Source organism: Daldinia decipiens (assembly GCF_022478715.1).
Source record: "Daldinia decipiens strain CBS 113046 unplaced genomic scaffold F4813scaffold_16, whole genome shotgun sequence".
Classification (NCBI taxonomy): domain Eukaryota; kingdom Fungi; phylum Ascomycota; class Sordariomycetes; order Xylariales; family Hypoxylaceae; genus Daldinia; species Daldinia decipiens.
Window position 1 is genome coordinate 222,504 of NW_026054559.1, and position 21,865 is coordinate 244,368.

The following is a 21,865-nucleotide window of genomic DNA, read 5'->3' on the forward strand; positions in this document are numbered from 1 at the left end:
TGAGGTGATCCCAAATTCGACTATAGACTCGATTCTGATTGGTCCCGCGGAACAAACGCGCCTAGACGCGTATATGGGTGGTTGTCGTTTGCAACGTGTAAATTACTACCGTAAGTAAGGTACTGTTCAATGTTTTCAATGGAAATAGTGAGTAGGTAGTTTACTCAGAATTATCCCTCAAGTATTGCAGCAAACTTGAGGAGATTGCCCAATCGAATTACATCAAGAGGTACGCACAGGTGTAGGGTGTAGGTACATACATCTTCCCTATTTTCGCTAAGAACTGGACCTTAGGTATGTATTGTACAATACCTAAGGTTAGTACCTATTATACCACATACCACCTTATCGGATAGGTAGGTAGATACCTAAGCTATAGGTAGTTATCGACTAATAGCCCTAAGAACCCTCCAAACGGGTCGCGACCAACAATCAAAGACGCCTAGGGATCCCTGTAAGGCCACTAAGGCCACTAATGCCACTAAATGTCCTCGCTGCAACTGCAACGGTATGCCTTCCAGCCAAGTTCAACCTATGTAGTTCAACCTCATCTTTAACCAATGCTCGAGCCTTCGCATTTCAAAACACCAATCATTCACAACTTTTAACATCCACTTCGCCTACTTACGCGTTACAAGTCTCTCTAGATTCAATCTAGACACTATTCCCAATACCGCCGCTTCACGTTTTTTAAGGGTAGGTTAGGTATTTAACCAATATCAAGTAACATTTCCCTGTCGCCTTCAATCTCGAAAGCCAATTCGAAGCAGCCTCGTCCTCTCCCCCTACAACTATAACCACGCCTCGATCATTCTGTGGACATTTCGCATCGCGCTCAACTACACCGTAGAGAGTCTCATGTCCCGGATGGAACTGTCACCATGAGGTCAACTCCTTTGATCATCAATTGGCACGATAAAAATGCTCCCATCTATTCCGCCCACTTCGAGTCTCAGCATGGCAAGGGAAGGCTAGCTACAGGAGGAGGAGATAATAACGTGCGTATCTGGAAAGTCGAAGGCGATGGCGAAGATCGCAAGGTCGAATACCTCTCGACTCTCGCCAAACACACCCAAGCCGTCAATGTCGTTCGGTGGGCTCCCAAAGGAGAAACCCTCGCTTCTGCTGGAGATGATGGCAATGTGATCCTATGGGTTCCTAGCGAAAACCACAACCCAACTACATTTGGGAACGAGGGCCTCGAGGACAAGGAAACGTGGCGTACCAGGCATATGTTCCGGCCTACTGGTTCGGAAATATACGATCTAGCCTGGTCTCCGGATGCTACCTACTTCATCATTGGGAGCATGGACAATGTCGCTCGAATTTACAATGCCGGTACAGGTTCGTAGTTGATGTATCCCAAGTATATCTTCTATCCCAGTTGACTTACTCGCCTATAGGTGTTCTCATACGGCAAATTGCCGAACATAGTCACTACGTGCAGGGCGTCGCATGGGATCCCCTGAATGAATACATCGCAACCCAGTCGTCAGACCGATCCGTTCACATCTATTCCCTCAAGACCAAGGATGGACAGTACGCGCTTACTAGCCACGATGAAAAACCCCCCAAGGTTGCTAGTCACGCCAAAGCAGATCTGCCCCCCAGCAGACGCATCTCATCTAACAGCCCCGCCCCATCGGATATCGGCTACCGAACTCAGCTTGCAGCCGCAGTTGACACGCCGGGCGCCTCCATGGGATCGCCAGTACTATCCGCGCCCGGAACACCGCAATCCGTTCCCTTACCAATGAATCCCCCGAGTGTAGTCAGTCATAGTAGACGCTCTTCGTTTTCATCTCGACGATCTGTATCCCCAGCACCGTCGCTGCCTCTGCCTGCGGTGATGCCCATCGAGCCATCTCCAAAACTTAATCATGGTCTCAGTGTAGGGATGAAGAACGCAAGTCTCTACGCCAGCGAAACTCTTACGTCTTTCTTTCGACGTCTGACTTTTACTCCGGATGGTAGCTTGCTTCTGACCCCTGCCGGCCAGTTCCAAATGCAGCACCAAGCAGACGGCCTTAGACCTACATATGAGGTCATCAACACTGTCTATATATATACCCGAGGCGGTATCAACAAGCCGCCTATTGCTCATCTCCCCGGCCTAAAGAAGCCTTCGGTTGCCGTGAAGTGTTCGCCCATAACCTATACGCTCAGACAATCTCCGCCAGTTACGAAACACATCACTATTGATACCTCTTCGGCAGAAGATCCCATTCCTGCTCTTCCCGAGCCTATTTCCAAACCGCTACCTGCGGTAATGGACCCCCCTCCTCCACCTCCAACGTCCTCGGCGCCAGACCCGGAGAAGTTGTCTACCCCGTCTAAGCATCTGAACTTGGAGACCGGTCCGACTACTCCTGGACCTAAACCTACATTCGCGCTGCCGTACCGTATGGTGTATGCTGTAGCAACTCAAGACTCGGTGCTTCTCTATGATACCCAGCAGACCACACCCATCTGCATTGTCAGTAATCTACATCTCGCCACGTTTACTGATCTTACCTGGTACGCTGCCCCCCGCACATCAGATCTATCGTAATACCTAACCAGCTTCTAGGTCGAACGACGGTTTAACACTACTCATTTCCTCGTCTGACGGGTTTTGTTCGACACTATCGTTTACACCTGGTGAACTAGGCCAGGAATACAAGGGTGACCTTATGGGCCCTAAGATTTCTGTTGCTCCTACTGCTACTGCTACTGCCACTAGCGCAGGCCCTATTTCAAACCAGCCTACTCCATTACCTACACCAACATCCGCCTTTGCGCCCCCATCACCCTTCCCTAACCACCAACATCGTAACTCAGCCACCTCCTTTGCAGCTCCATCCCCTCCAGCCACAACATCGTTTGTGAGCGCGCGCCCTTCATCACCTACTCGATCGAATTCCACGTCGTCAATCGCGACCCAGATTTCAGTTATGAATAACCCACCTCTTATCGGTGGAAGCATACCCAGCATCGCCGCCACAAACTCGGGCAAGGTAACAGGGATGCCCATCGCAACCCCTCCCGAAACACCTGGAAACGGTAACAACATTGTTGCTGGTGTTAAGCGAGAAGCTAGCGAGAACGAGAAGGACGAAGTATCGGGCGGTCAACCTAAGAAGCGAAGAATTGCACCAACCCCGGTAACGGAGCCCAAAACGTAGAGGGCGCCCGTGGTTTTAAGTTCGTGGGGCTATAGTAACACACTTGTATCAATAGGCTATCGTGTCGAGCGGTAGACTCGTTGGAGTTCGAGGCACTGTTGGCTGGAACGTATGAGCCATATTTCTTTTCTTTTGAGGGTTTATTTGCTGGCCAGGAAAAAGAGACGATATTTGTTCATCGCCGGTATGCCCCCTTCGTGGCGGCGAATTATCAGTTTTTGTCCTTAGTGGACCCCCCTGTACTGACGATGTCAGCGTGTGAATGAGCGTGAGTGAAAGGATTTGGCATGGCCTCCGGAGTTAGGATTAAATACCTCGGCAATGGTATCAGCTGCGAAAGCTGTTTTATACCTGTTGGTTTAATTTTTCCTCTATCGATTGTTGGTCGTGATACGTTGTCTGGGTAGTCAATTATGACGGCTCCTGTGAAGGGTTACGTTCACCCCGTAGGTAGAATAGTTATGTTTGCAGATAGGCCTATGATTTTGCCACCTGTAGTCAAGTATACCTGATCTGAAACTTGCTTCAAAACTAATAACACAAAATGTCCTTTATATACTATACTCTATGAATCATGATTCTGCCATAATTTACTACTAGTTTCAGTTGTTGAAGAGGGACCTATCGAACCCATGCGGAAATGGAAATATGTGTCGGCAACTTGAAAGCCAGGAGTTAAATTGGACAGAAGAATCTATCTAGTAAGATCATATCAAAGAATGAAGATAATTACTAGGAGATGCAACTTGTTTGTTTCAATGTCGAACATGAAGTAAGAAACATGGCCACGCTGTCAGACAATATGAGAGACAAATCATCTCTCTCATTTACGCTACAATCTATAAAAACAGGGAGCTTCGGAATCAAATCGCACTTCAAGATGGGATTAAGTGTCGTCACTATCGAAATAAAAGAATAGGTACATACTGGGCAGAACCCAGATATTTGCCCATATGTTTAGAAACGGGATAGACGATACTTCAGCATATGGCACGGACGTCTCTCATCGCACGAGAGAGCAGAGAATTGCATCTATGGATTCGAATCTCGGTTCGGATATTCCTTCCACGAGAGGCAAGAAATACCTTATGCGATGTGTTTTGTTTACAAAGCGAGGCGGGCTATTACGACATCTCACGCGATACGAGCAGACACAAGTCGATGTCAACGAGTTCGATGGGAAATTCAGAACGGCTGTTAAGTGTGTCTTGGACAGCCCTGAAGTTGTAGCAGTTCTGGATCAGAAAGAGCCTGATTTTGGGCTGGCGCTGAGGTTTGCGCTTCAGCATATAGTGCCGGTGGTTATAGGCCCGAATGCTAAAGTAATCCATGAGGCCGAGGAGCTTTCGCTCAAGGCGAGGGTGTTGTCGAAGGGTATTTTTGATGGGCAGACGGAGCTGCGGAACCTACTGGATGCCCATTGGATTGCCGTTTCCCGCCGATGGAACAAGTATCAGCTCCCCGGCCGCGAGAGGGTGTTGCGAAGTGCGTGGCCAAACATGATTCCCGCCCGTCTGTCGAAAGACCCGGTATCTGGCAGCGTCCTGGTCACGGAATCAGATATTCTGAGAGAGGCGTATATGTGGCCGTATATCAATTTGGAGGACCTCGTCTCGGGCGATCGACTGCTCCTTTTCATGGAATCAAGAAGTCGCAAGCATCCAAGCGTCTTTGTTCACAGCGACTTGCTGGATTCAAAGTCTGCAGTGGAGAGAGGTGTCGTCGATATAAACTATCTCGATAATAACCTCATGCGACTTGACGCCGGGGGGGATGGTAAGAATACACGAAGCGAATACGGCAGGTTGGAGACGTTTTCTCGAGCGTCGAGAGCGGAGATGGAAACACTGCTTCTAAGCGGCGCGGGTTTCCTGCCAGGCGAAGGGATGCTAATCCTCGAAATCCAAGAGCGCATCATGAGATTCCTCTTGGATTGCTGCCGTGGCATTCTGTACGACACCACAGAGGTGAAGCGTCTACACGAAACTCCTCTCGCGACCCTGGCGGCAGAAGTATCTTATAGAAACCCCTCAGAAACCGATCTCCATCAACTGCAGCAGCTCGTCTCAGCCCACCACTTCGACGCAGAGGAGAGCTTTTGGGCGTTGCGTGAGGACCCGGATTTCTTCGCCGACGCCATCTTGGACATTACTAGACATCTGCGTGACGAGGAACCGCAGGAACGAGACTTGGTTATGTCTCGACACGTGTTCGCGGTCCGCAAGACTTTGAGGGATACCTATGGCGACATAGTCATCTGGCGAGAGCTCGAGCTCCGCATTGCAGAGTTGGCCAAAGAATCGAAGAACTCTTTTGAGAAGTTAACATCTCAGGGGCTGCTTAGCCCGTGCGAGGCAGCACTCTTCCGTCTAAAGGATTTCTTGATGTACACCATCCAGTACTTTGCATCTCAGCTAGAAGCGTTTGCGATCGAGATCGAGACTCAGGAAGGATTTACGGTGTCATATGCTCTTCATGACTGCATAGCTGACTCGCGTAACGACGTCAACTTAAGCATATCTCTGGTTGGCGATGTCGAAACAATATTAACGAAGGATGCTTATCTCCGGTCCTATATATTACCGGCAGTCACCAAGACTCTCGAGAAGCTTTTTGTAGCTTGTGAATCGCTCCGGCAATTAAGACTTTATCAGCCGTATATCCCGGGGCTCTGGAGAAACGACGGCGAATGTAACACCCAGTTGCCAGTTCTCGATACTATCTTCAAAGCGTCCGAGGTAGACAAGTGTATATTTGATTTGGTCTATCCCTTACAACCCACATTCGCATTTCCTGTCTACGAGCGTCAGACCTGTGATACGACAGAGGTCCATCCAGCGGCTCATGATAACCTAAAACGATTCTGGGACCAAGCAGACGCATTCTTCGAAGATGTTGGAAGGCAGAGGCCCTACGAGCTCTTAAAGGACTATGTCGCACATAGACAAATCCGAAATGAAAGTCTCTCCGATACCACAGTGCTCGAGGGACCACAGACACTACCACAAGCATCATCTACTACGTTAAATCTAGATATCTTTACAGTATCCCTTAACTCCCCATCGACTTCACCACCAAGCACTATATCAACAAGCCCCTCCGTACAGCAGCAGCAGCAGCAGCCCCTACACGCACCTAAGCAACTCATAAAGCTCCAACGCCAGAACATAGACGTGATCAGAGCACTATTCCTCGGAAACGCGCGAACAGAAATTAAGTGGGTCAGCTTTCTAGGAGCCATGGAAAAGATAGGGTTTGGGATACAACCCGTGAAAGGTTCATCGTATCAATTTACATATCCGATCAACCACGGCAAATCCATTCTAATCCATAAGCCCCACCCGCGTCAAGTGATCAGCAAGGCCTTGGCGCGGAATATAGGAAATAAACTAACGCGTGCCTATGGGTTGACGGCGGACCGATTCGAGGGGGTATAGAAGCTAGGGGAAAATGAGCTTGTAAGTCGTTGCTTGATTTAGTGCGTACGGTTCGGTAATATCAACGTGGAAGAATTTTCGGAAACTTTTGTTTTCATATGAGAGAAAAAACTTGACGTCGAGGACTGGCTTTAGATATATGTATATTTATATCAAGCATTATTAATGTCAGGTGTATTCAACTACATAGATAATCTTACTGTAAAGTGTAAGCACTATTAGTACATAGTGTATACCTGGACTATTTGAAGACATCACTTACAAACCATTAATCTGACGCCTTGGAGGCTTAGCTAGGGAGTCCTATGTATGTAAGGGTTTAGTCTGATAAAGACCAGTCCCAGACCAAATTCAGACTTAAGCTAATAGGTTCCGAGAATAGAAATAAAAATATACATAATGAGCAGAGAAGCTATGTATCCCTAGTGATTCCATATGGAGTGGGGATTGTTAAAGTTTCGGGCTTATACTCGACTCGCCATTGGATTTTTCGTATTTGACGTATTTCAGGGCCTTACCGAGAATGGCTAAGCTCTGGATAGTCTGGTAACTCCCACCCACCCTTCTCCTCTCCTGAGAACCTCGTGATGAGTTCAGGAATACGAAAAAAGCAGAGTAGTCCCACAATAAAATGAATCATCATAACGCCCCACCATGAATCAGGCATGCCTAACCGGACGAGGGCCGGCTTGATATTCTGGATCTCGCTGGCGAAGGGCCGGAGCTTCTGGTCGTAGTTCGCAAAAGCTTGGGGGAGATCATCGGGGCTGCGATCGATTTCTCCAGCTAGGATGTAGGCGCCGACGAGAGCACCTGTAGTCCCCATACCGCTGAAAGGAGACGCACAGTGTGCCGCGTCGCCTAGAAGAACAACTCGGCCTTTGGACCATGTGTTCGTGCAAACCTGGACGACTTCCTGGCAGTAGAAGTTCTCGGTTGTCTTCATCCCTTCGAGAAATCGGTCCGTTTGCCATCCCGCATCACAAAACCTTTGCGTCCAAAATTCCTTTTGTTTTTCTACAGAGGCTCTTGGAAGACTCGATAGTTCTGGCGAGTCGTCCTTTAGAAAGAAATAGACTTGAGTATCTGTGGAGTTGTGAGTCCGGCGGAATATCATACGGCCACCAGGAGCTAGGTACGTCCTGCGGATATTAGTATCTCCTTCTGCGCGAGGTATAAACCAATACGCGATGTGTATGCCAAGTCGTCGGTAAGGTTCCGGGGTGTCAGGCGGTAAGATGGCTTTTCGAATACGCGACCCCTGGCCGTCTGCCCCGACTAGGAGGTCGAAGGTGTCAGATGATCCATCAGAGAAATGAGCAATGACCTGTTTTTCGTCTTGCTCGAAGCTTTCTACAGTCTTGCCGAAGATGTACTTTACGTTGTCCTTTGTTGTATTGTAGAGTAAGCGTACGACATCTCCGCGCATCAGCTCATATTCGGACGTCAGAGACTGCGCACCTTTGCCGGACGTATTGGCCACTATGATGCTGTTAGCTGATGCTGTTAGCTGATGCTGTTAGCTGATGCTGTTAGTTGATGCTGTTAGTTAAGGACTAGTGTTCGGATCGTCTCGGGAGGTACAACTCTCCGTTTAGCTCGACGGGTACGTGCCGGCTTCCGAGATCACCGCTCCCTGGAGTTACATAGCTAAAAAGGAGGGGGGAAAGAAGCTCTCGAATTTACATACTAATTGTCCCTTTCACCCTCCCCTGTGAGTCTACAAAGGATACACCGGCTTCATCAACACGTATATTGCGTATTGCTTCTAGAAGCCCCATGCGCTTCGCCACCTCGATGCCCTGAGCGCGGAGATCAATCTGAGCCCCTGTCGCCCTAAGAGCCGGGAAGCGCTCGACGACTTCCACGTGGTGACCTCTACGGCTAAGCCAGAATGCAAGAGCTGGCCCCGCAATGCCACCGCCGCAGACGAGAATTTTTAGAGGGGCCATGTTTATAGGGTGTTACTGACTCGCGCGTATACTGGCTGACTGGTTGCGAATAGCAGAGAATGATAGGTATTAAGAATTTTTGACGATTTCCTCTAGGTTAACGATTTCCTACAGAGACTTTATGGGATTTATAAAGTGAATTAACGGTCCTATCAAACTTAGCATTTGGCATTTCCAATGATGCCATAATCACCGATGTTGAGTCACAGTTCAACTCGACTCAATCCTCAAAATCCGTAAAATCGGGATTAGAATCCGATAAGCCCGACCGAATCCGATTTCTTGCTGCCGGGTCAGATGTGGTCTGTGCGTGAATAGTCTCCTGAAACGTACTTCGTACATACACGTAAGCCGTACGGATTATTATATAATATAATATTCGACTTATTGGATTCGGAAGGTGTAATACATAGAAATATACTTCGTACATGGTCTGATTTTGAAACGACACATGGCACCAGCACCAGCACCAGCAAGTATGTACGAAGTGTACCGTGCTCTTCCCCGGATAGTTCGGACGATAACAAAAGCTCTCACAGGCTAAGTCGTCATTGCTCAGTTGGTCCAGCCACCCGGTGCGGCGATCGACAGCCCTAGACGGCACTAACGACGGTACTTATGCAAGGTACCACTATACTTCCGCATTAGTGTCTCAGACGTTGTAGATCCTAAGTATCCAAGCCTTTAACGCAAGTAGATAGCTTTACAACTTTGCAGCTTTTTGCTAGGTGGCATATACATAGAGGTACATGACAGCCTACATCAATAATCCAAGACTTTTTCTACCTATGTATTTTTATTCGATGGAATTTCCCAGCTTTCCCAACAATCATCCGATTTGTTCACAATGCTTACGTCTCCCTACCTTGTAGTGTAGGTATGTACACAAGATAGGTACCTACGATAAATCAATCCATTCATCTTTAGCATAGCCTCAAGAATGAGGCCACCCGGTTGGAATGCAGCTTGTGGTAATGATAAAAGATTGGCTCTAATGGCTCTAATGGCTTTAATGGCTCTAATGGCTTTGATGGCTTTGATACATAGGTAGCTCTAAGCAAGCGGTTAGCACGGCTCGCGGCTGACGAAGGCTTGGAAACTTTTCCCAATGTGGTAATACCTTGATGCTTTTTTCGTCCCTCTTCCCTTTTTATTTATGTATTCATGCTTCCGGGGGGGCGACGCAAGTCCTTGGAATCTCCATCCGCTTTTCTGAATTTCACATTAGTCGTGCTACTCCTACCGATCCGTACTCTGTTAGGAGTAGATAGGTGATGTATAATTAGACCGCAACGTGCCACCGCGGTACCAACTGACTACCACTTCATCTTTCCATACCGTTGTTCTTTTTTCCTTCTTCTTCTTCTTTTCCCCCGCGTGCTCTTCGATTGATCTACATTTCCGGGGTTCGTTACAGAAGACTATGCGTACCCTTCCTTTACCCCTGCTCTCGCTTATTTCGGCGGCCCTCGGATCGCCAACCGGGAGTAATGATGGCTCTCAATTTTCGGCCGTCGAGGTTCGTGATGTTTTAATGGGTCGGGCAAGTCCGGACAACCCGTCCGGTAGTTATGCACCGGCTATCGTCGATTGCCCGAGCGAACGGCCAACGATCCGCAGCGCCGGAACTCTATCTCAGTCGGAGCAGAGTTGGTTACGGAACCGCCGAAACAAGACCATCGAACCCATGCTGGAATTCTTTAAGCAGGCAAACCTATCCGATTTTGACGCCGTCAACTACGTTAGTTCTAACTCGCAGAATTTCTCTATCGTACCTAATATCGGTATCGCCGTCTCGGGTGGTGGTTATCGTGCGCTTATGAATGGTGCCGGCTTTATCGCTGCAGCTGACAGCCGCACACCGGGTTCGACTGACGCCGGTGGTATTGGTGGTCTTCTGCAGAGTAGCACCTATCTAGCAGGACTTTCAGGTGGTGGATGGTTGGTCGGCTCCATCTTTGCCAATAACTTTTCTAGTGTCGTCCAGCTTCGTGACGGCTACCAGGGTTCCTCTCTATGGCAATTCTCTAACTCTATCTTCTCGGGGCCTAAGGAGAGGGGAATATCGATCGTTAACACCGTCTCATACTGGGATGATGTTAAAAACCAGGTTGATGATAAGAGGGATGCGGGATATGATGTTTCTATCACGGACTACTGGGGACGGGCTCTCTCTTACCAGCTGATAAACGCACCGAACGGTGGACCGGCCTACACGTTTTCGTCCATCGCCGATACTCCTAATTTCTCCTCAGCCGACACGCCCATGCCGATCCTGGTGAGCGATGAGCGTAGACCGGGCACGACCGTAGTTTCTTTAAACTCGACGGTTCTTGAGTTCAACCCGTGGGAGATTGGGTCGCATGATCCGACCATCTTTGGCTTCGCTCCTACTCGTTATGTCGGATCTAACTTTAGCGGTGGCATCGTACCTAACAACGGCCACTGCGTCCGCGGATTCGATGCGTATAGTTATCTCATGGGAACAAGTAGCTCGCTTTTCAACGCGTTTTTACTACAAAATATTTCATCCTCGGGTCTGCCCGAAATCGTGACCAGTGCGCTCGAGTCCATTTTGACCCGGATCGGCGAAGACAATGACGATATTGCCGCTTGGACACCGAACCCCTTTTATGGCTACAACAATGATACGAACGATAACGCCGGCGATGAGCAGCTGACTCTTGTCGACGGTGGCCTAGACTTGCAGAATATTCCACTGCACCCGCTAATCCAGCCGATGCGCAATGTCGATATAATCTTTGCGGTTGACTCGTCCGCCGATACCACGACTTTCTTCCCGAACGGCACCGCCCTGCGTGCTACCTACGAACGCAGTAAGACGGATATCGCTAACGGAACCGCTTTCCCAGCCGTTCCGGATGCCGAGACGTTCATCAACCTGGGTTTGAATCAGAAGCCGACCTTCTTTGGCTGCAACACAACCGAGTTCGCCGACGCCGATCATATACCGCCTCTAGTCGTGTATGTGGCTAACGCGCCTTACACGGCTTATAGCAACGTGTCTACGTTCAATCCATCATACACAGATGAAGAGCGTAACTCCTTCATTAAGAACGGCTACAATGTGGCCACGATGGGCAACGGCACCGTCGACACTGAGTGGCCTGCGTGTGTGGCCTGCGCCGTTCTGCGCCGCAGTCTCGAGCGCACCAGCACTCAGATCAGCGCTACCTGCCAGCGCTGCTTCGACCGCTACTGCTGGAACGGTACGACGGACAGCACGCCCGTCAACAGCTACGAGCCTTCACCGATACTGGCATTAGACGCCCAAAGTTTTGGGGTCAGCGTGAAGGGCGGGGCGGCAACAGGGATGGTGTACGGTGTCTTTGGGCTTGTGGCCATTCTTCTTGCATTCTAAGGGTTATGAACGAGTTAGATGCGGAATCTTCTTCTAAGCTTCTATCACGTTGTAGACGGGCGGGACATTCCACGATTTGGTTATAATCAAGCATATTAGTGCAGCTAGAAAGGCGGTTGAATTGTGTGTATAGATGTGGATACCATCGTTCAGCATGCTTGTTTTTTTTATATTTTCTTTTTGAATATTTTCGAATATCGAAACTTTCATCTCGTCTCTTGTGCTAAAATTCATTGCCTAAATGGAATTAGTCCCTCCTTACCGTCTCTTTGCTATTTGAACGTAAAACTTCTTGACTGCAGCTAACAAAGGGTCCTAGGACGCATCAAATCAAAACTACCTACGCTGCCAACCAGACGTAGCCCCTATTGCCAATCAATGGAGCCACTATCAATTATACAGCCCTATAGGCAGACCTCGCTCCGCCAGCACTAATTCGGCACGATAGCTAAACCCTCGCGCTGGAACCCAATGTAGCGGCGCTAGGGGACTCACGCAGAGCCAACAAACAGCTCGGCTTATATGGTCCCACGGCTCCCGGTTCGCTATCATCGACAGGCATAGGCCACGGCATCAGTTCCAATATGGCGGAGGCATTGGTTCGGCGATATTACGACAGCGGGAACAGCGTAGCGAGAGCCCCCCCGCCCTCCCCCCTCTGCCCGGAGTAGAGAGAGAGAAAGCAACACTGAAGGCAGACCAGACACCCTGCCCCCCGTAGGGTGGACGGCGGAGACGAGGCCAATAAGCTCTTGACACCAGACCTAGATGGAGAGGACAGAATGTCTCCCGTATGTACGCGTGCGTGCGTATATATGTATGTCTAGGTTGTCAGGCAAATGTCCATCCACGTAACGCGAGTGGGGGGAGGGGGGAAGGAAGGTAGAGCTACAGCTTTTCTAGTAACACACGCACACATACGTACACAGGCTGGTCGCTTAGTTTCCCGACATGTTTCGAGCCTAGCACGATGGAGCATCACGATACATCACGTCGTATGGGAGGCGAGTAGGGCGGGCAGGTAGGCGAGTGGTCGAGGTAGGTAAGGCAGCAACAGCCTTGGCTGACCCGCGCGGGCGTAAGCAACGCATTGAGAGCCCAAGGGGGGGACGATACGCCACGGGCATCGGCACAGGGCATCTGGTTAGCTGAGCTTTTCTCCTCTCCCACTCTCAGCGCTTCGGTAGAAGAGATGAAGAGAGAGGGAGGCACGTACGGCTCTGGCAGGCTCCCGGTCAGCGTCCCATAATAGCAGACAGTGATCAGCGTCGCATCGGGGAGCCGCTCGTCGTAATTGGTCGGCCGACGGGTATACGGTCCATATAATCATTATGCTTAGACGATTTCGTTACACACGTTGTTCTATCGAGGGTTACCTTGGGTTAGTCAACAGGGGGAGTCTATCCCGTACGAACGGCGGCTCGGCGTAGATTTCGACGAACCAGCACCGTCTCCATAGACCCCATAGTCTCCCTTGATCGGCGTAAAGATGCCTCGGTGGACACCTACATGTTAGGGTCGCCGGTGTTTCATACAGAGCAGAGCTATGTTACACTAGGGGGACTAAGCATGACTCAAAATGCTCGCTTTCTGGCGTCCATCCATGGGGAACCCTTGTAATAACGTGACGCCTACTTGTTAAGCCTCAGACAAACGCCAGCAGCATTGGGTAGGACTGGAGCTGACAGCGCTGGTTTACTGGTACGACACTCCCCAAGCCATCGACGCCGTGTACCTAAGCCTTTCAGGAATAACGATAGATAGACATCTGACTCTAGTCGACGTGGTTGACACGGATATAGGGGCCACGCAGGAGGCTTACCTGTGCATCTTTAATATATTGACTGTAACTTCTGCTGGCTTACACGGTGCTGACAAAGACTATAATTGCAAGACACAAGAACTATCCAGTATAATACTGATAATCCACCAGAGAAGATAACTAGTCGCTCATAGCATATTCAAGAAAATCGCGCTTATAGAAATTCGGAAATATATACAGTAAATGTGGTAGAAAAGCTATCTGATCCGGAGTAGGAACCGCTGCGGAAAGGTCCGGAAAGGGGAAGCTGAATACCAGATCGTTTGGGGTTTGTTGTTATTTCTCGAATTCGTTGTCCTCGTCACGTCTTCATTGGCGCAGCAGGTGACTACCTATCAAACATGCGAGGCCGTTTCTAGCCAATGGCGTGGTGACAGATGATTCGAGTGCCCAACGTACACGAATAGCTAAGCTGCTAATTTTCCTACTATGGGGAGCTGCACTCCAGACGATCCAGACAATCCAAACAACGACCCTAGGTTTTAAATACTGCGGCATGCTAGGAGCGAGGGTCGATATGTTGAGCTCGGTTAATGGCGATCGGATTTGATTCCGATAGACTGGTCTCATAGTTAATCCAAACGTCTAATTTGTAGAGCGATTTGGGGCGGGAGCCGCTTCGCCAGGAAACTCTCAGCGAGGTCCATCCTGGACCAGACATTTGAGGCAATTCTATCGGACGGCGTCCATTGCGGGGGAACCTTGAATACTTATGACGAACCCAGGAACATCCGTTAATCCTTTTAAATTAGCCCCCAAGCACCTGGTATTATCATTTTACTGCATGTACCGGCGGGGGGGTGCTATATACTAATCCAGCCACGAGCAGCATCGGCTCCTAGAGCGGCCCTCAGTTCCCCATGCGGGAGTCTTGATTGGCATTGTCACCGGGAGGAATGGGTAATATTTTTTTTTACCCCCTCGTAGTCCCCGGTACTAGTGCGGAGGTAAGTCTTGCCAAGAGTTCCAACATACCTAGCTTGCGGTCCCCACGAAGGACGTGATTGCGAAGGCTTTTACCCTATCAGATTGCGTCTAGTCCAGCTCGGGGGTTCGGTGAGGGATGCCGAAAGGGCCCCCTCCGTCCAGTCACCTTCTACCGACCTTCCAGAAGCGGCGGGACATAGTATATGAAGTAGTAACGTACCAAGAAGACGACGTAGACATGCAGAAACTGTGACCGAAGGAGGTACCAGAGCTGAGGATGCGCGATAGGCTTCTGCTGCACTTCAAGTTGTGCAGATCGAAGGCGCCGAGCTCTACCTTCGGCAATGTCTACCAGACGGTAAAGGAGGGGAACACGACGGAAAGGGGGGGGATTGGACCGTGTCTGACCGAAAAGGGACCAGCAGCCCAGCCACCGAGGAGGGTGCGGGAAAGGTGAGGAGGAACACCTACCCCTAGACGCGGATCGGTATGAGGGTGACACAAAATCTTCCTTCAGCCGTAACCCGGAGAGATTGAACAGACATGGATAAGTAGTCAAAAACGAAATGGAGATTGGTCACGGGGATTCGGGTCAATCGTAGATCGGAAATCGACTATCAGATGACAAACAATTGCATGAAGCTCATATCGGCTGAACAAATCAGTCAACCCGGGGGGGACAGAATGCATGGGCTGATCCATGGCATCGCGTCGTAGACCGAGTGAAGGATGCATATTCGCCTGTGACGGATTTGCATTTCGCAGCATCGGATGAGGGCGGCAGACGGCCACAAACAAAAGCAGAAAATAACGGGACAAGGGCTAACCCGCGCGCGAAGGACGTGGACGTAGCAGCAGGTGGAGGAAATGTCCGGGACAAAAGGGAAAAAAAAACCTGGTAAATAAGGTAGGCAAGGTATCTAATTGTTTTTTTCTTCTCCTTTTCTCATCCTTCGCATGCATTGGCAATGTCGGTAGGTAGCAGGTAATGTGTGGCCTCACAGCGCAGACGTGTCTGATCTTGTGTCGCCTCGCATTGCCTCGCCTCTTGACCGAAAGAGCCTACGGTCGACGGGCTAGGGGGGTGCGTGTGGGCACTCGGAGTGTCACGTCTCTCTGGGCTGTATGTCTGCGACGTCTGCGCTGGCGCTGTCGCTGATTGGCGGGTGGAGAGATTCATTGGCGGGCAACTCGAAAAATGGATAGGGAATGGACTACCACGTGTTTACCTGAGATCCGCCGTAGCCACGGCCAAAATCAGATTGAAACGATACATGAGAGCAACCTCAAGTCTCGCTGTGTTGCAGTTGGGCGCTCCCCCATGTGCTTTTTTCTTTTTATTATCGGCCGATATAGATTATCGGTTGGTAATTAGGTCTTTAGACCATACATAATGGTAATAAAAACAAGTTGACCTTGGTAAGCTGTAATTTCGGGGAATGATACGTAACGGCCCTTTTTTTTGTAAGTTTTGATAAGGGCGAAGATTAAAAGAGAAGGGAAAGAAAAAAGAGAGAGAAAGTGAAGACGACGATCTAAGACGAGATGGACTTAGAGGGACTTGGAAAAAAAAGACTAAAGCTTAGCAAACAGAAGTAAGGTAGTCGCATGGTCCGCATACATGAAGTACATGCCTATGTAGATGCTGACCGGCCCCGCCCGCCATCTTGGGAGTACCATGCAGAATCGTCGAGGTGAGGTACTCCTTCTAGGATCTAAAGTGGTATAGATACTTGAATGTGATGTATCAGGTAGGTGAGAAAGATGGAAAGAACTCCGCCCCGCACTATTCAAATCTTTACATAGTACAAGTACCTAACAGGAACCGCAACTCGAGCTCTTATTGGAGCCTTGTATTACAGTGCCTCGGAAGCCGCACACGATCCTCGTCGTTTCTATGTTTCTATGTTTCTATAGAGGTCTTTCTTTCCAAGGTTGTGTTTTGTCTCTCTTGGAAGTTGCAGTTGGTTGGGCGGGCTACTACGGGCTGCTAAGGGCTACATACTATTACTACTCCCTTCTATTATATACATGTAGTATCTTTTTTTTTTGTATCAGACCTACCTAATACCTCAATTATACCATGGGTACATTTTGACCAGTCGCATAATTGCCCTTGTCGCATGTAATCGCCCTACCTATCAACCATACAACCGTATCGTTCCCATCTCATACGTCCACTGCCCATACACCATACACACCATACGCCATACACCATATACACACCATATACCTACCACATACCTTACCTACATCTCTAGTGGACCAGACCGGCCTACGCTTTGCGTCTAGAAGCTAGATCTACGGTACCAGCTGTACTCGTTCCCGGTCTGCTAACCACAGGTCTATTAACGGTCTACTAACGGTCTATTAACTCTATACATATTCGTACATATCTTTGCATATTTCTTTCCTCACTTCGCGGCAATTTTGCTATCACCCTCGTTTAATATTCTTCACTCTCGGTGCTAGCATCCCTCGAATTCTTCAAACTTCCCATCTCGCGCTCCCCCGAGCCGTCTTCGTCACCCTTCATTATGAGGTAGCCGTGCTATCGCTGTGTGAGCGCCCAGAACGACATGCATCCTGCACCCAGTCTGTCGGAGTCATTTCCTAAAGACAGCAAGAGTGAGGATAGAGGTCAACACGTCTCTCATCAGCACGAGCAGCAGCAGCAGCAGCAGCAGCAGCAACCACAGCCCGGCGGGCATCATCATCAGACTGCCCAGCAACAACTTCAACCACACCAGGGAGCACACCCGGAGCACGTGCGACATGGAAGCCTTCCGGCATCACCAGGCCAGTCGGCGACGCCCATGAGGAAGGACACGTCTTCATCCACGTCGACAACTACTACCGATACGACGACAATATCCAATGTCTCCAATGACACTAACTCGACGGCCTATAGCGTAGAGTCGTCACAGTCCATCTTCTCAGTCAAGGATGGATCAGAGATCTCGCACAATCGTCGTGCTAGTCGTAGGAGGACCGGACCTTTATCTGCCCAGCAGAGGGAGAAAGCCGCACTGATTCGGAAGCTGGGCGCGTGCGCCGACTGCAGAAGGCGGAGGGTTGCTGTAAGTCACACATCATGATCTACCTACCTTAATTTTTGTTAGCAATATGACGCTCACATGGTTATCCTCACAAGTGTCACCCCAACCATCATAATATGACGTGGGAAGATGCTATGCGGAAATATCGCTCGTCCAGCCCTTTGCAGGAGCTCGCGCCCCTGCCTGGTCGCCGGATCAGCCCCGCGCCAAACCATGCAGCCCGTGTTAGACATCACTTCCCTCAAGATCCTCAAGATATGGAAATTGACTCCACCCCCGCTACTCCTAATAACGCCCATAATACGCCAGGGCGGCCACCGCTCAGCGACGCTAGGATCCGGACGCCTCTTCCGTCAGGTCCACGGCTGGAGAAGCCCATCTCCACGTCTCCCCTGGCTGCTGCACCAAACCATTTCGTACCCCTGCCAAGTATCGACTCGATCAAGGTAGATCTGGAGAATGCCGCGTCGAGGATTCTTTCCTCGCCTTACCGCAGTCGCTATAGCAGCGTCTGCGCGCTTCTGATCTACTGGCAGGATGACGAGCACCCCGGCGTGGCGGCTGCGGTGGAAGAACTGGCCGGGGTCTTTGATAAGTACTATCATTTTGCGTACGAGGTGCTCAAGATTCCGTCGTCTGCGTCGGACGGCTGCACCAACTCGTGGAGGTGGCTCTCGCGGATAATCAACGATTTTACGGATAAAAGCGACACCAGGGACGTTCTAAAAATCGTATACTACAACGGGTATAGTTACTTGGACGAGCATAGGGAGATGGTTCTGGCAAGGTGAGCTATCAAAACGTCAAAATTGGTTTTCCGACGATCTAACCCTAGATAGTTCTCGGGACCGTGCGAAGGCTTCGACTATTCGATGGAGCGGTATACAACAGATATTAGAGGAAGCGCGCTCGGACACTCTCATTGTAATGGATTCTGCATACTTTCCGTCTTCAAAGATGGTCCGGCAGAAGGGGGTGTTGGAGCTCATTGCGGCCTCGTCCTCGGAAGACTACTTTGACGTGTTGGACCGAAACGGGTTTACGAGAACGCTAGCTGACCAACTCCGAACACGGGCCACCCAACGATTTCCGAATCCCCTGTCAGCCGCCGAGCTGCATTCGAAACTCCTATCCGTCTACCCTAAGATCATCCAAGACAAGCACCCGGAGAAGGGGGTGATACTAAGCTTCCCTTCGCCGCTGCACATACAAATCTCGGGTAACTCGAGGTTACCTTCGATTACGTTATCTCCACCGCAACCACCTCGGGTGCTGTACCCCGAGAATCCCCACGGCCCTCAGTTGACATTTTCGATGCGGTTGACCGAGGAGATGGTCAACCTTGAGAGCTGGGCCGAATGGCTTCGTATGATGCCGGATGGAATCAGAGACGTCAAAGTCGAAGGTCCATACACAACTACGTTTAGGTGACGTTTCGTCTCCGATCTGATACGTTTTTCTTGCTCTCCTTTGTTTAACGCGCCAATCTGCCACGAGACCATGATAACCAACACCTTTGGAAGGAAGCGAATGAGCAAGATGTATTGCTCGTCACGCTTTAGGCGACTCTTAGTCACCTACCATCATGTTGCTGCTACGAAGCGTCTCTCTTGATTTTTTATGTTTAACGAAAGATGATTAGCGACCAGAGGCATGGAGGGCGAGTTTTCTTTTTCTTGCATACAGTTCATCATACCCACTCCTCTTTATGTCTTGTTTTTACCTATGGCGTATAGGGGAAGAGGCCGTAGCTGCGGGTGCGCCTTATAATCTGGATGAATTTTGGCTTTTTGGCATGCCATAGCATATCGAAATATGACGAGCGATAGTTTGTTGACCTGAAATGCTTCTGGCAGAGGATGGCCAAAGGTAACACCAATAAACAGACTCTCCAATGAGGTTGCCTGTCCTAGATTGAGGTCGAAGTGCCCGCAGCTGTTCGGTGTCGTAGCGTAGGTTCCGGTGAAGATACCCGATAAATAGACATAGATATAGTAGCAAATGCTGCTTATAATTTTGAACTATGTACTGTCAGCAGTACTATGGATTGATCATATTGCTTGTCCCCTTTTTTGGGAGCTGGACCCTTAGATGCACTGTACAACTAAAAGCTATTCCTGGTGATTTATAAACGAAGAGTACATCTAATAGAATTGAATATCCTAGCGTCTTACAGAGTCGTAAATAAAGTAGAATCGTGGTGCAGCCTATTAATAAAATTAGCAACTCGGTAACTCAAGCAGATCCGGTACAATACAGGCTCAAGCGAAGAAACCAGTAACCTAGTGATATTAAGGCAGCAGATTTATAATAAAAGGAGAAGAGTATACTCGTAATTATACACATCTCTCCACATCCTAGATCTTGTCTTATTCACTGTCCCAACCGCTTTCCGTACCAGTGCATTTTTGAATATCCCATCGCACATTCGCATATACTAGTAATGACCTCTCCCTAACGCCACGAGTTGCATGCTTCAAACACATAATATACCTCGACCTCGGTATATCGGATAGGTACCTATGCAAGTATATACCAACCAACCAACCAATTATACACAGCTTTTTCTCCTTCCATCCACACCCTTAGCCAGGTTTCCCCCCCCCTCCCCCATTCACTCCGCCGGAGCAACAACTTCAACTCCAGCACCCTCGGCCACATACCGCGCACCAGCAAGTACCAACTCGCGGAAGACCCCAAGTTCAGCCTCGTCGCGCGGCGCATACACCAGGACATAACCCCACGGCGCCAGCGCGCGCGACCCCCAGACACCCGCCAGTCGATGGCGCTCGGCCCACCCGGCCTCGATCGCAGTCTTGGCGTCCGTCGGGCTGAGCGTTACGTGGGTACTTCCCTCGCCATGCACGTGGGCGAACTCTCCGGCTGCGCCCCTGCCCAGTCGCGTGCGCAGCTCCCGGAGGGTCTTCTGCTTCTCGGCGTCGTCGGGCGACGCCGAGGGAAGCCGTAGCCACAAGGCCTGGTGCAGCGGGCCCTCGAGCTTGCTGGCCCGGACCTCGAAGAGCGAGGCGTTGGCGGCTGCCAGGGCGTCGAGGAACGCCTTCTCGGCGGCGACGGTGGCAGCGGGCGCGACGTCCGAGGTCTGCCGCTGGGGCGCGACGAACGTCGGGATGGTAGGACGGTCGCCGGTGCGCTTTGGGATCGCGCCGTTCCTAAGGTACGACTTGGCCCCCGCGGGGCCGTAGAGGGCGGCGACGTCTTCTAGCCGCTTGTACGGCCGGGGCAGGGGCTCCCGGGTGTCGGAGCGGGCGATCACGTGCATGCTGGTTTGCAGGAGCCAGCCGAGGAAGTGGTAGGGTACGCCGCCGGGGCCGAGGGCGAGCCATTGCCGGTAGCAGGACCATGCGTAGGCGAGGAGCGGGGCGGCGGCGGCGGTTATGCCGGTGGCGAGAAGGATGGGTTTTTGGTGGGCTCGGAGGACGTCCGGGTTGATGAGAGCTGCGTATTTCTTTTGGAGGAGGCTCATTGTGGCAGTAGCGTGTGTAAGTGTTCCGGGTGTGGGTGGATGCGTGGGTGAGAGTGGAGTTTGTATGGGGGAGTATGGGGGATTATAATCGTGAATACGACGACTCGGTTCGGACGCAACCGGCTCGGCGAAGAAGAAGTATATCCGGGGCCGATTAGAATATCCTGGATGTATGTATTGGTGAGAAAGGCGCTTATAATTAGCTGTAAATACATAGGACCAGGAAACAAATCAAGAAACGGTGATATTATCGGTTACTATATTTATTATTTATTTACGCGCTCGTGCGTGCGTATCGCAACCGAGGCAGTGCAGCCACTCGCGGCGACCAGCGGACGGCTAAGGATCCGTGAGTGGTGTGATGTCAGGCGAGAAGGAGAATTCTATGTATGTAAGAGTGTTGGTGATGACCCCGCCAATAACCAACAACCAATAACCAAGCTGACTCTTTGTCAGGATATCGAATTGCTAATGACGGCCTCGCCTCTATGTACATAATAGACGAGAACGAGTCCGATTCAAATCAGGAGGGGACAAGAGACCGAACTGCCGAGCGCGAGTGATATGTATTTGGGGTTTAATTAATTATTAATTATTAGGGACCTACACTTAGGTGTAAGTAACTTACATGAACTTCC

General features: G+C 50.2%; 6 protein-coding genes across 6 annotated transcripts; 4 read left to right on the forward strand and 2 right to left on the reverse strand.

Moving 5' to 3' along the window:
* The first annotated feature begins 525 nt into the window (after window positions 1-525).
* F4813DRAFT_359119 (WD40 repeat-like protein) lies at window positions 526-3,720 on the forward strand. The gene is made up of 3 exons (XM_049243297.1): window positions 526-1,344; window positions 1,404-2,517; window positions 2,570-3,720. Exons 1-3 carry the CDS (start codon window positions 882-884, stop codon window positions 3,162-3,164), a joined length of 2,172 nt encoding a protein of 723 aa, XP_049099594.1. The 5' UTR covers window positions 526-881; the 3' UTR covers window positions 3,165-3,720.
* A 397-nt stretch (window positions 3,721-4,117) lies between these two features.
* Window positions 4,118-6,601, forward strand: F4813DRAFT_396151 (uncharacterized protein; the record flags this gene model as incomplete). Its single annotated transcript, XM_049247793.1, has 1 exon — window positions 4,118-6,601. One exon carries the CDS (start codon window positions 4,118-4,120, stop codon window positions 6,599-6,601), a length of 2,484 nt encoding a protein of 827 aa, XP_049099595.1.
* Window positions 6,602-6,889: 288 nt separating this feature from the next.
* On the reverse strand, window positions 6,890-8,677 carry F4813DRAFT_70446 (FAD/NAD(P)-binding domain-containing protein). Its single transcript, XM_049248793.1, has 2 exons — window positions 8,292-8,677; window positions 6,890-8,083 (listed from the first exon to the last, which is right to left on the reverse strand). Exons 1-2 carry the CDS (start codon window positions 8,551-8,553, stop codon window positions 7,116-7,118), a joined length of 1,230 nt encoding a protein of 409 aa, XP_049099596.1. The 5' UTR covers window positions 8,554-8,677; the 3' UTR covers window positions 6,890-7,115.
* Window positions 8,678-9,410: 733 nt separating this feature from the next.
* F4813DRAFT_396154 (lysophospholipase catalytic domain-containing protein) lies at window positions 9,411-11,935 on the forward strand (the record flags this gene model as incomplete). Its single annotated transcript, XM_049247794.1, has 1 exon — window positions 9,411-11,935. The coding sequence occupies exon 1, from the start codon at window positions 9,977-9,979 to the stop codon at window positions 11,933-11,935; it is 1,959 nt and encodes a 652-aa protein (XP_049099597.1). The 5' UTR covers window positions 9,411-9,976.
* Window positions 11,936-16,971: 5,036 nt separating this feature from the next.
* F4813DRAFT_70588 (uncharacterized protein) lies at window positions 16,972-19,766 on the forward strand. The gene is made up of 3 exons (XM_049248795.1): window positions 16,972-17,764; window positions 17,839-18,530; window positions 18,583-19,766. The coding sequence occupies exons 1-3, from the start codon at window positions 17,264-17,266 to the stop codon at window positions 19,172-19,174; spliced, it is 1,785 nt and encodes a 594-aa protein (XP_049099598.1). The 5' UTR covers window positions 16,972-17,263; the 3' UTR covers window positions 19,175-19,766.
* On the reverse strand, window positions 19,767-21,689 carry F4813DRAFT_70589 (uncharacterized protein). The gene has a single exon (XM_049248796.1). The coding sequence runs from the start codon at window positions 21,225-21,227 to the stop codon at window positions 20,358-20,360; it is 870 nt and encodes a 289-aa protein (XP_049099599.1). The 5' UTR covers window positions 21,228-21,689; the 3' UTR covers window positions 19,767-20,357.
* Window positions 21,690-21,865: the final 176 nt, after the last annotated feature.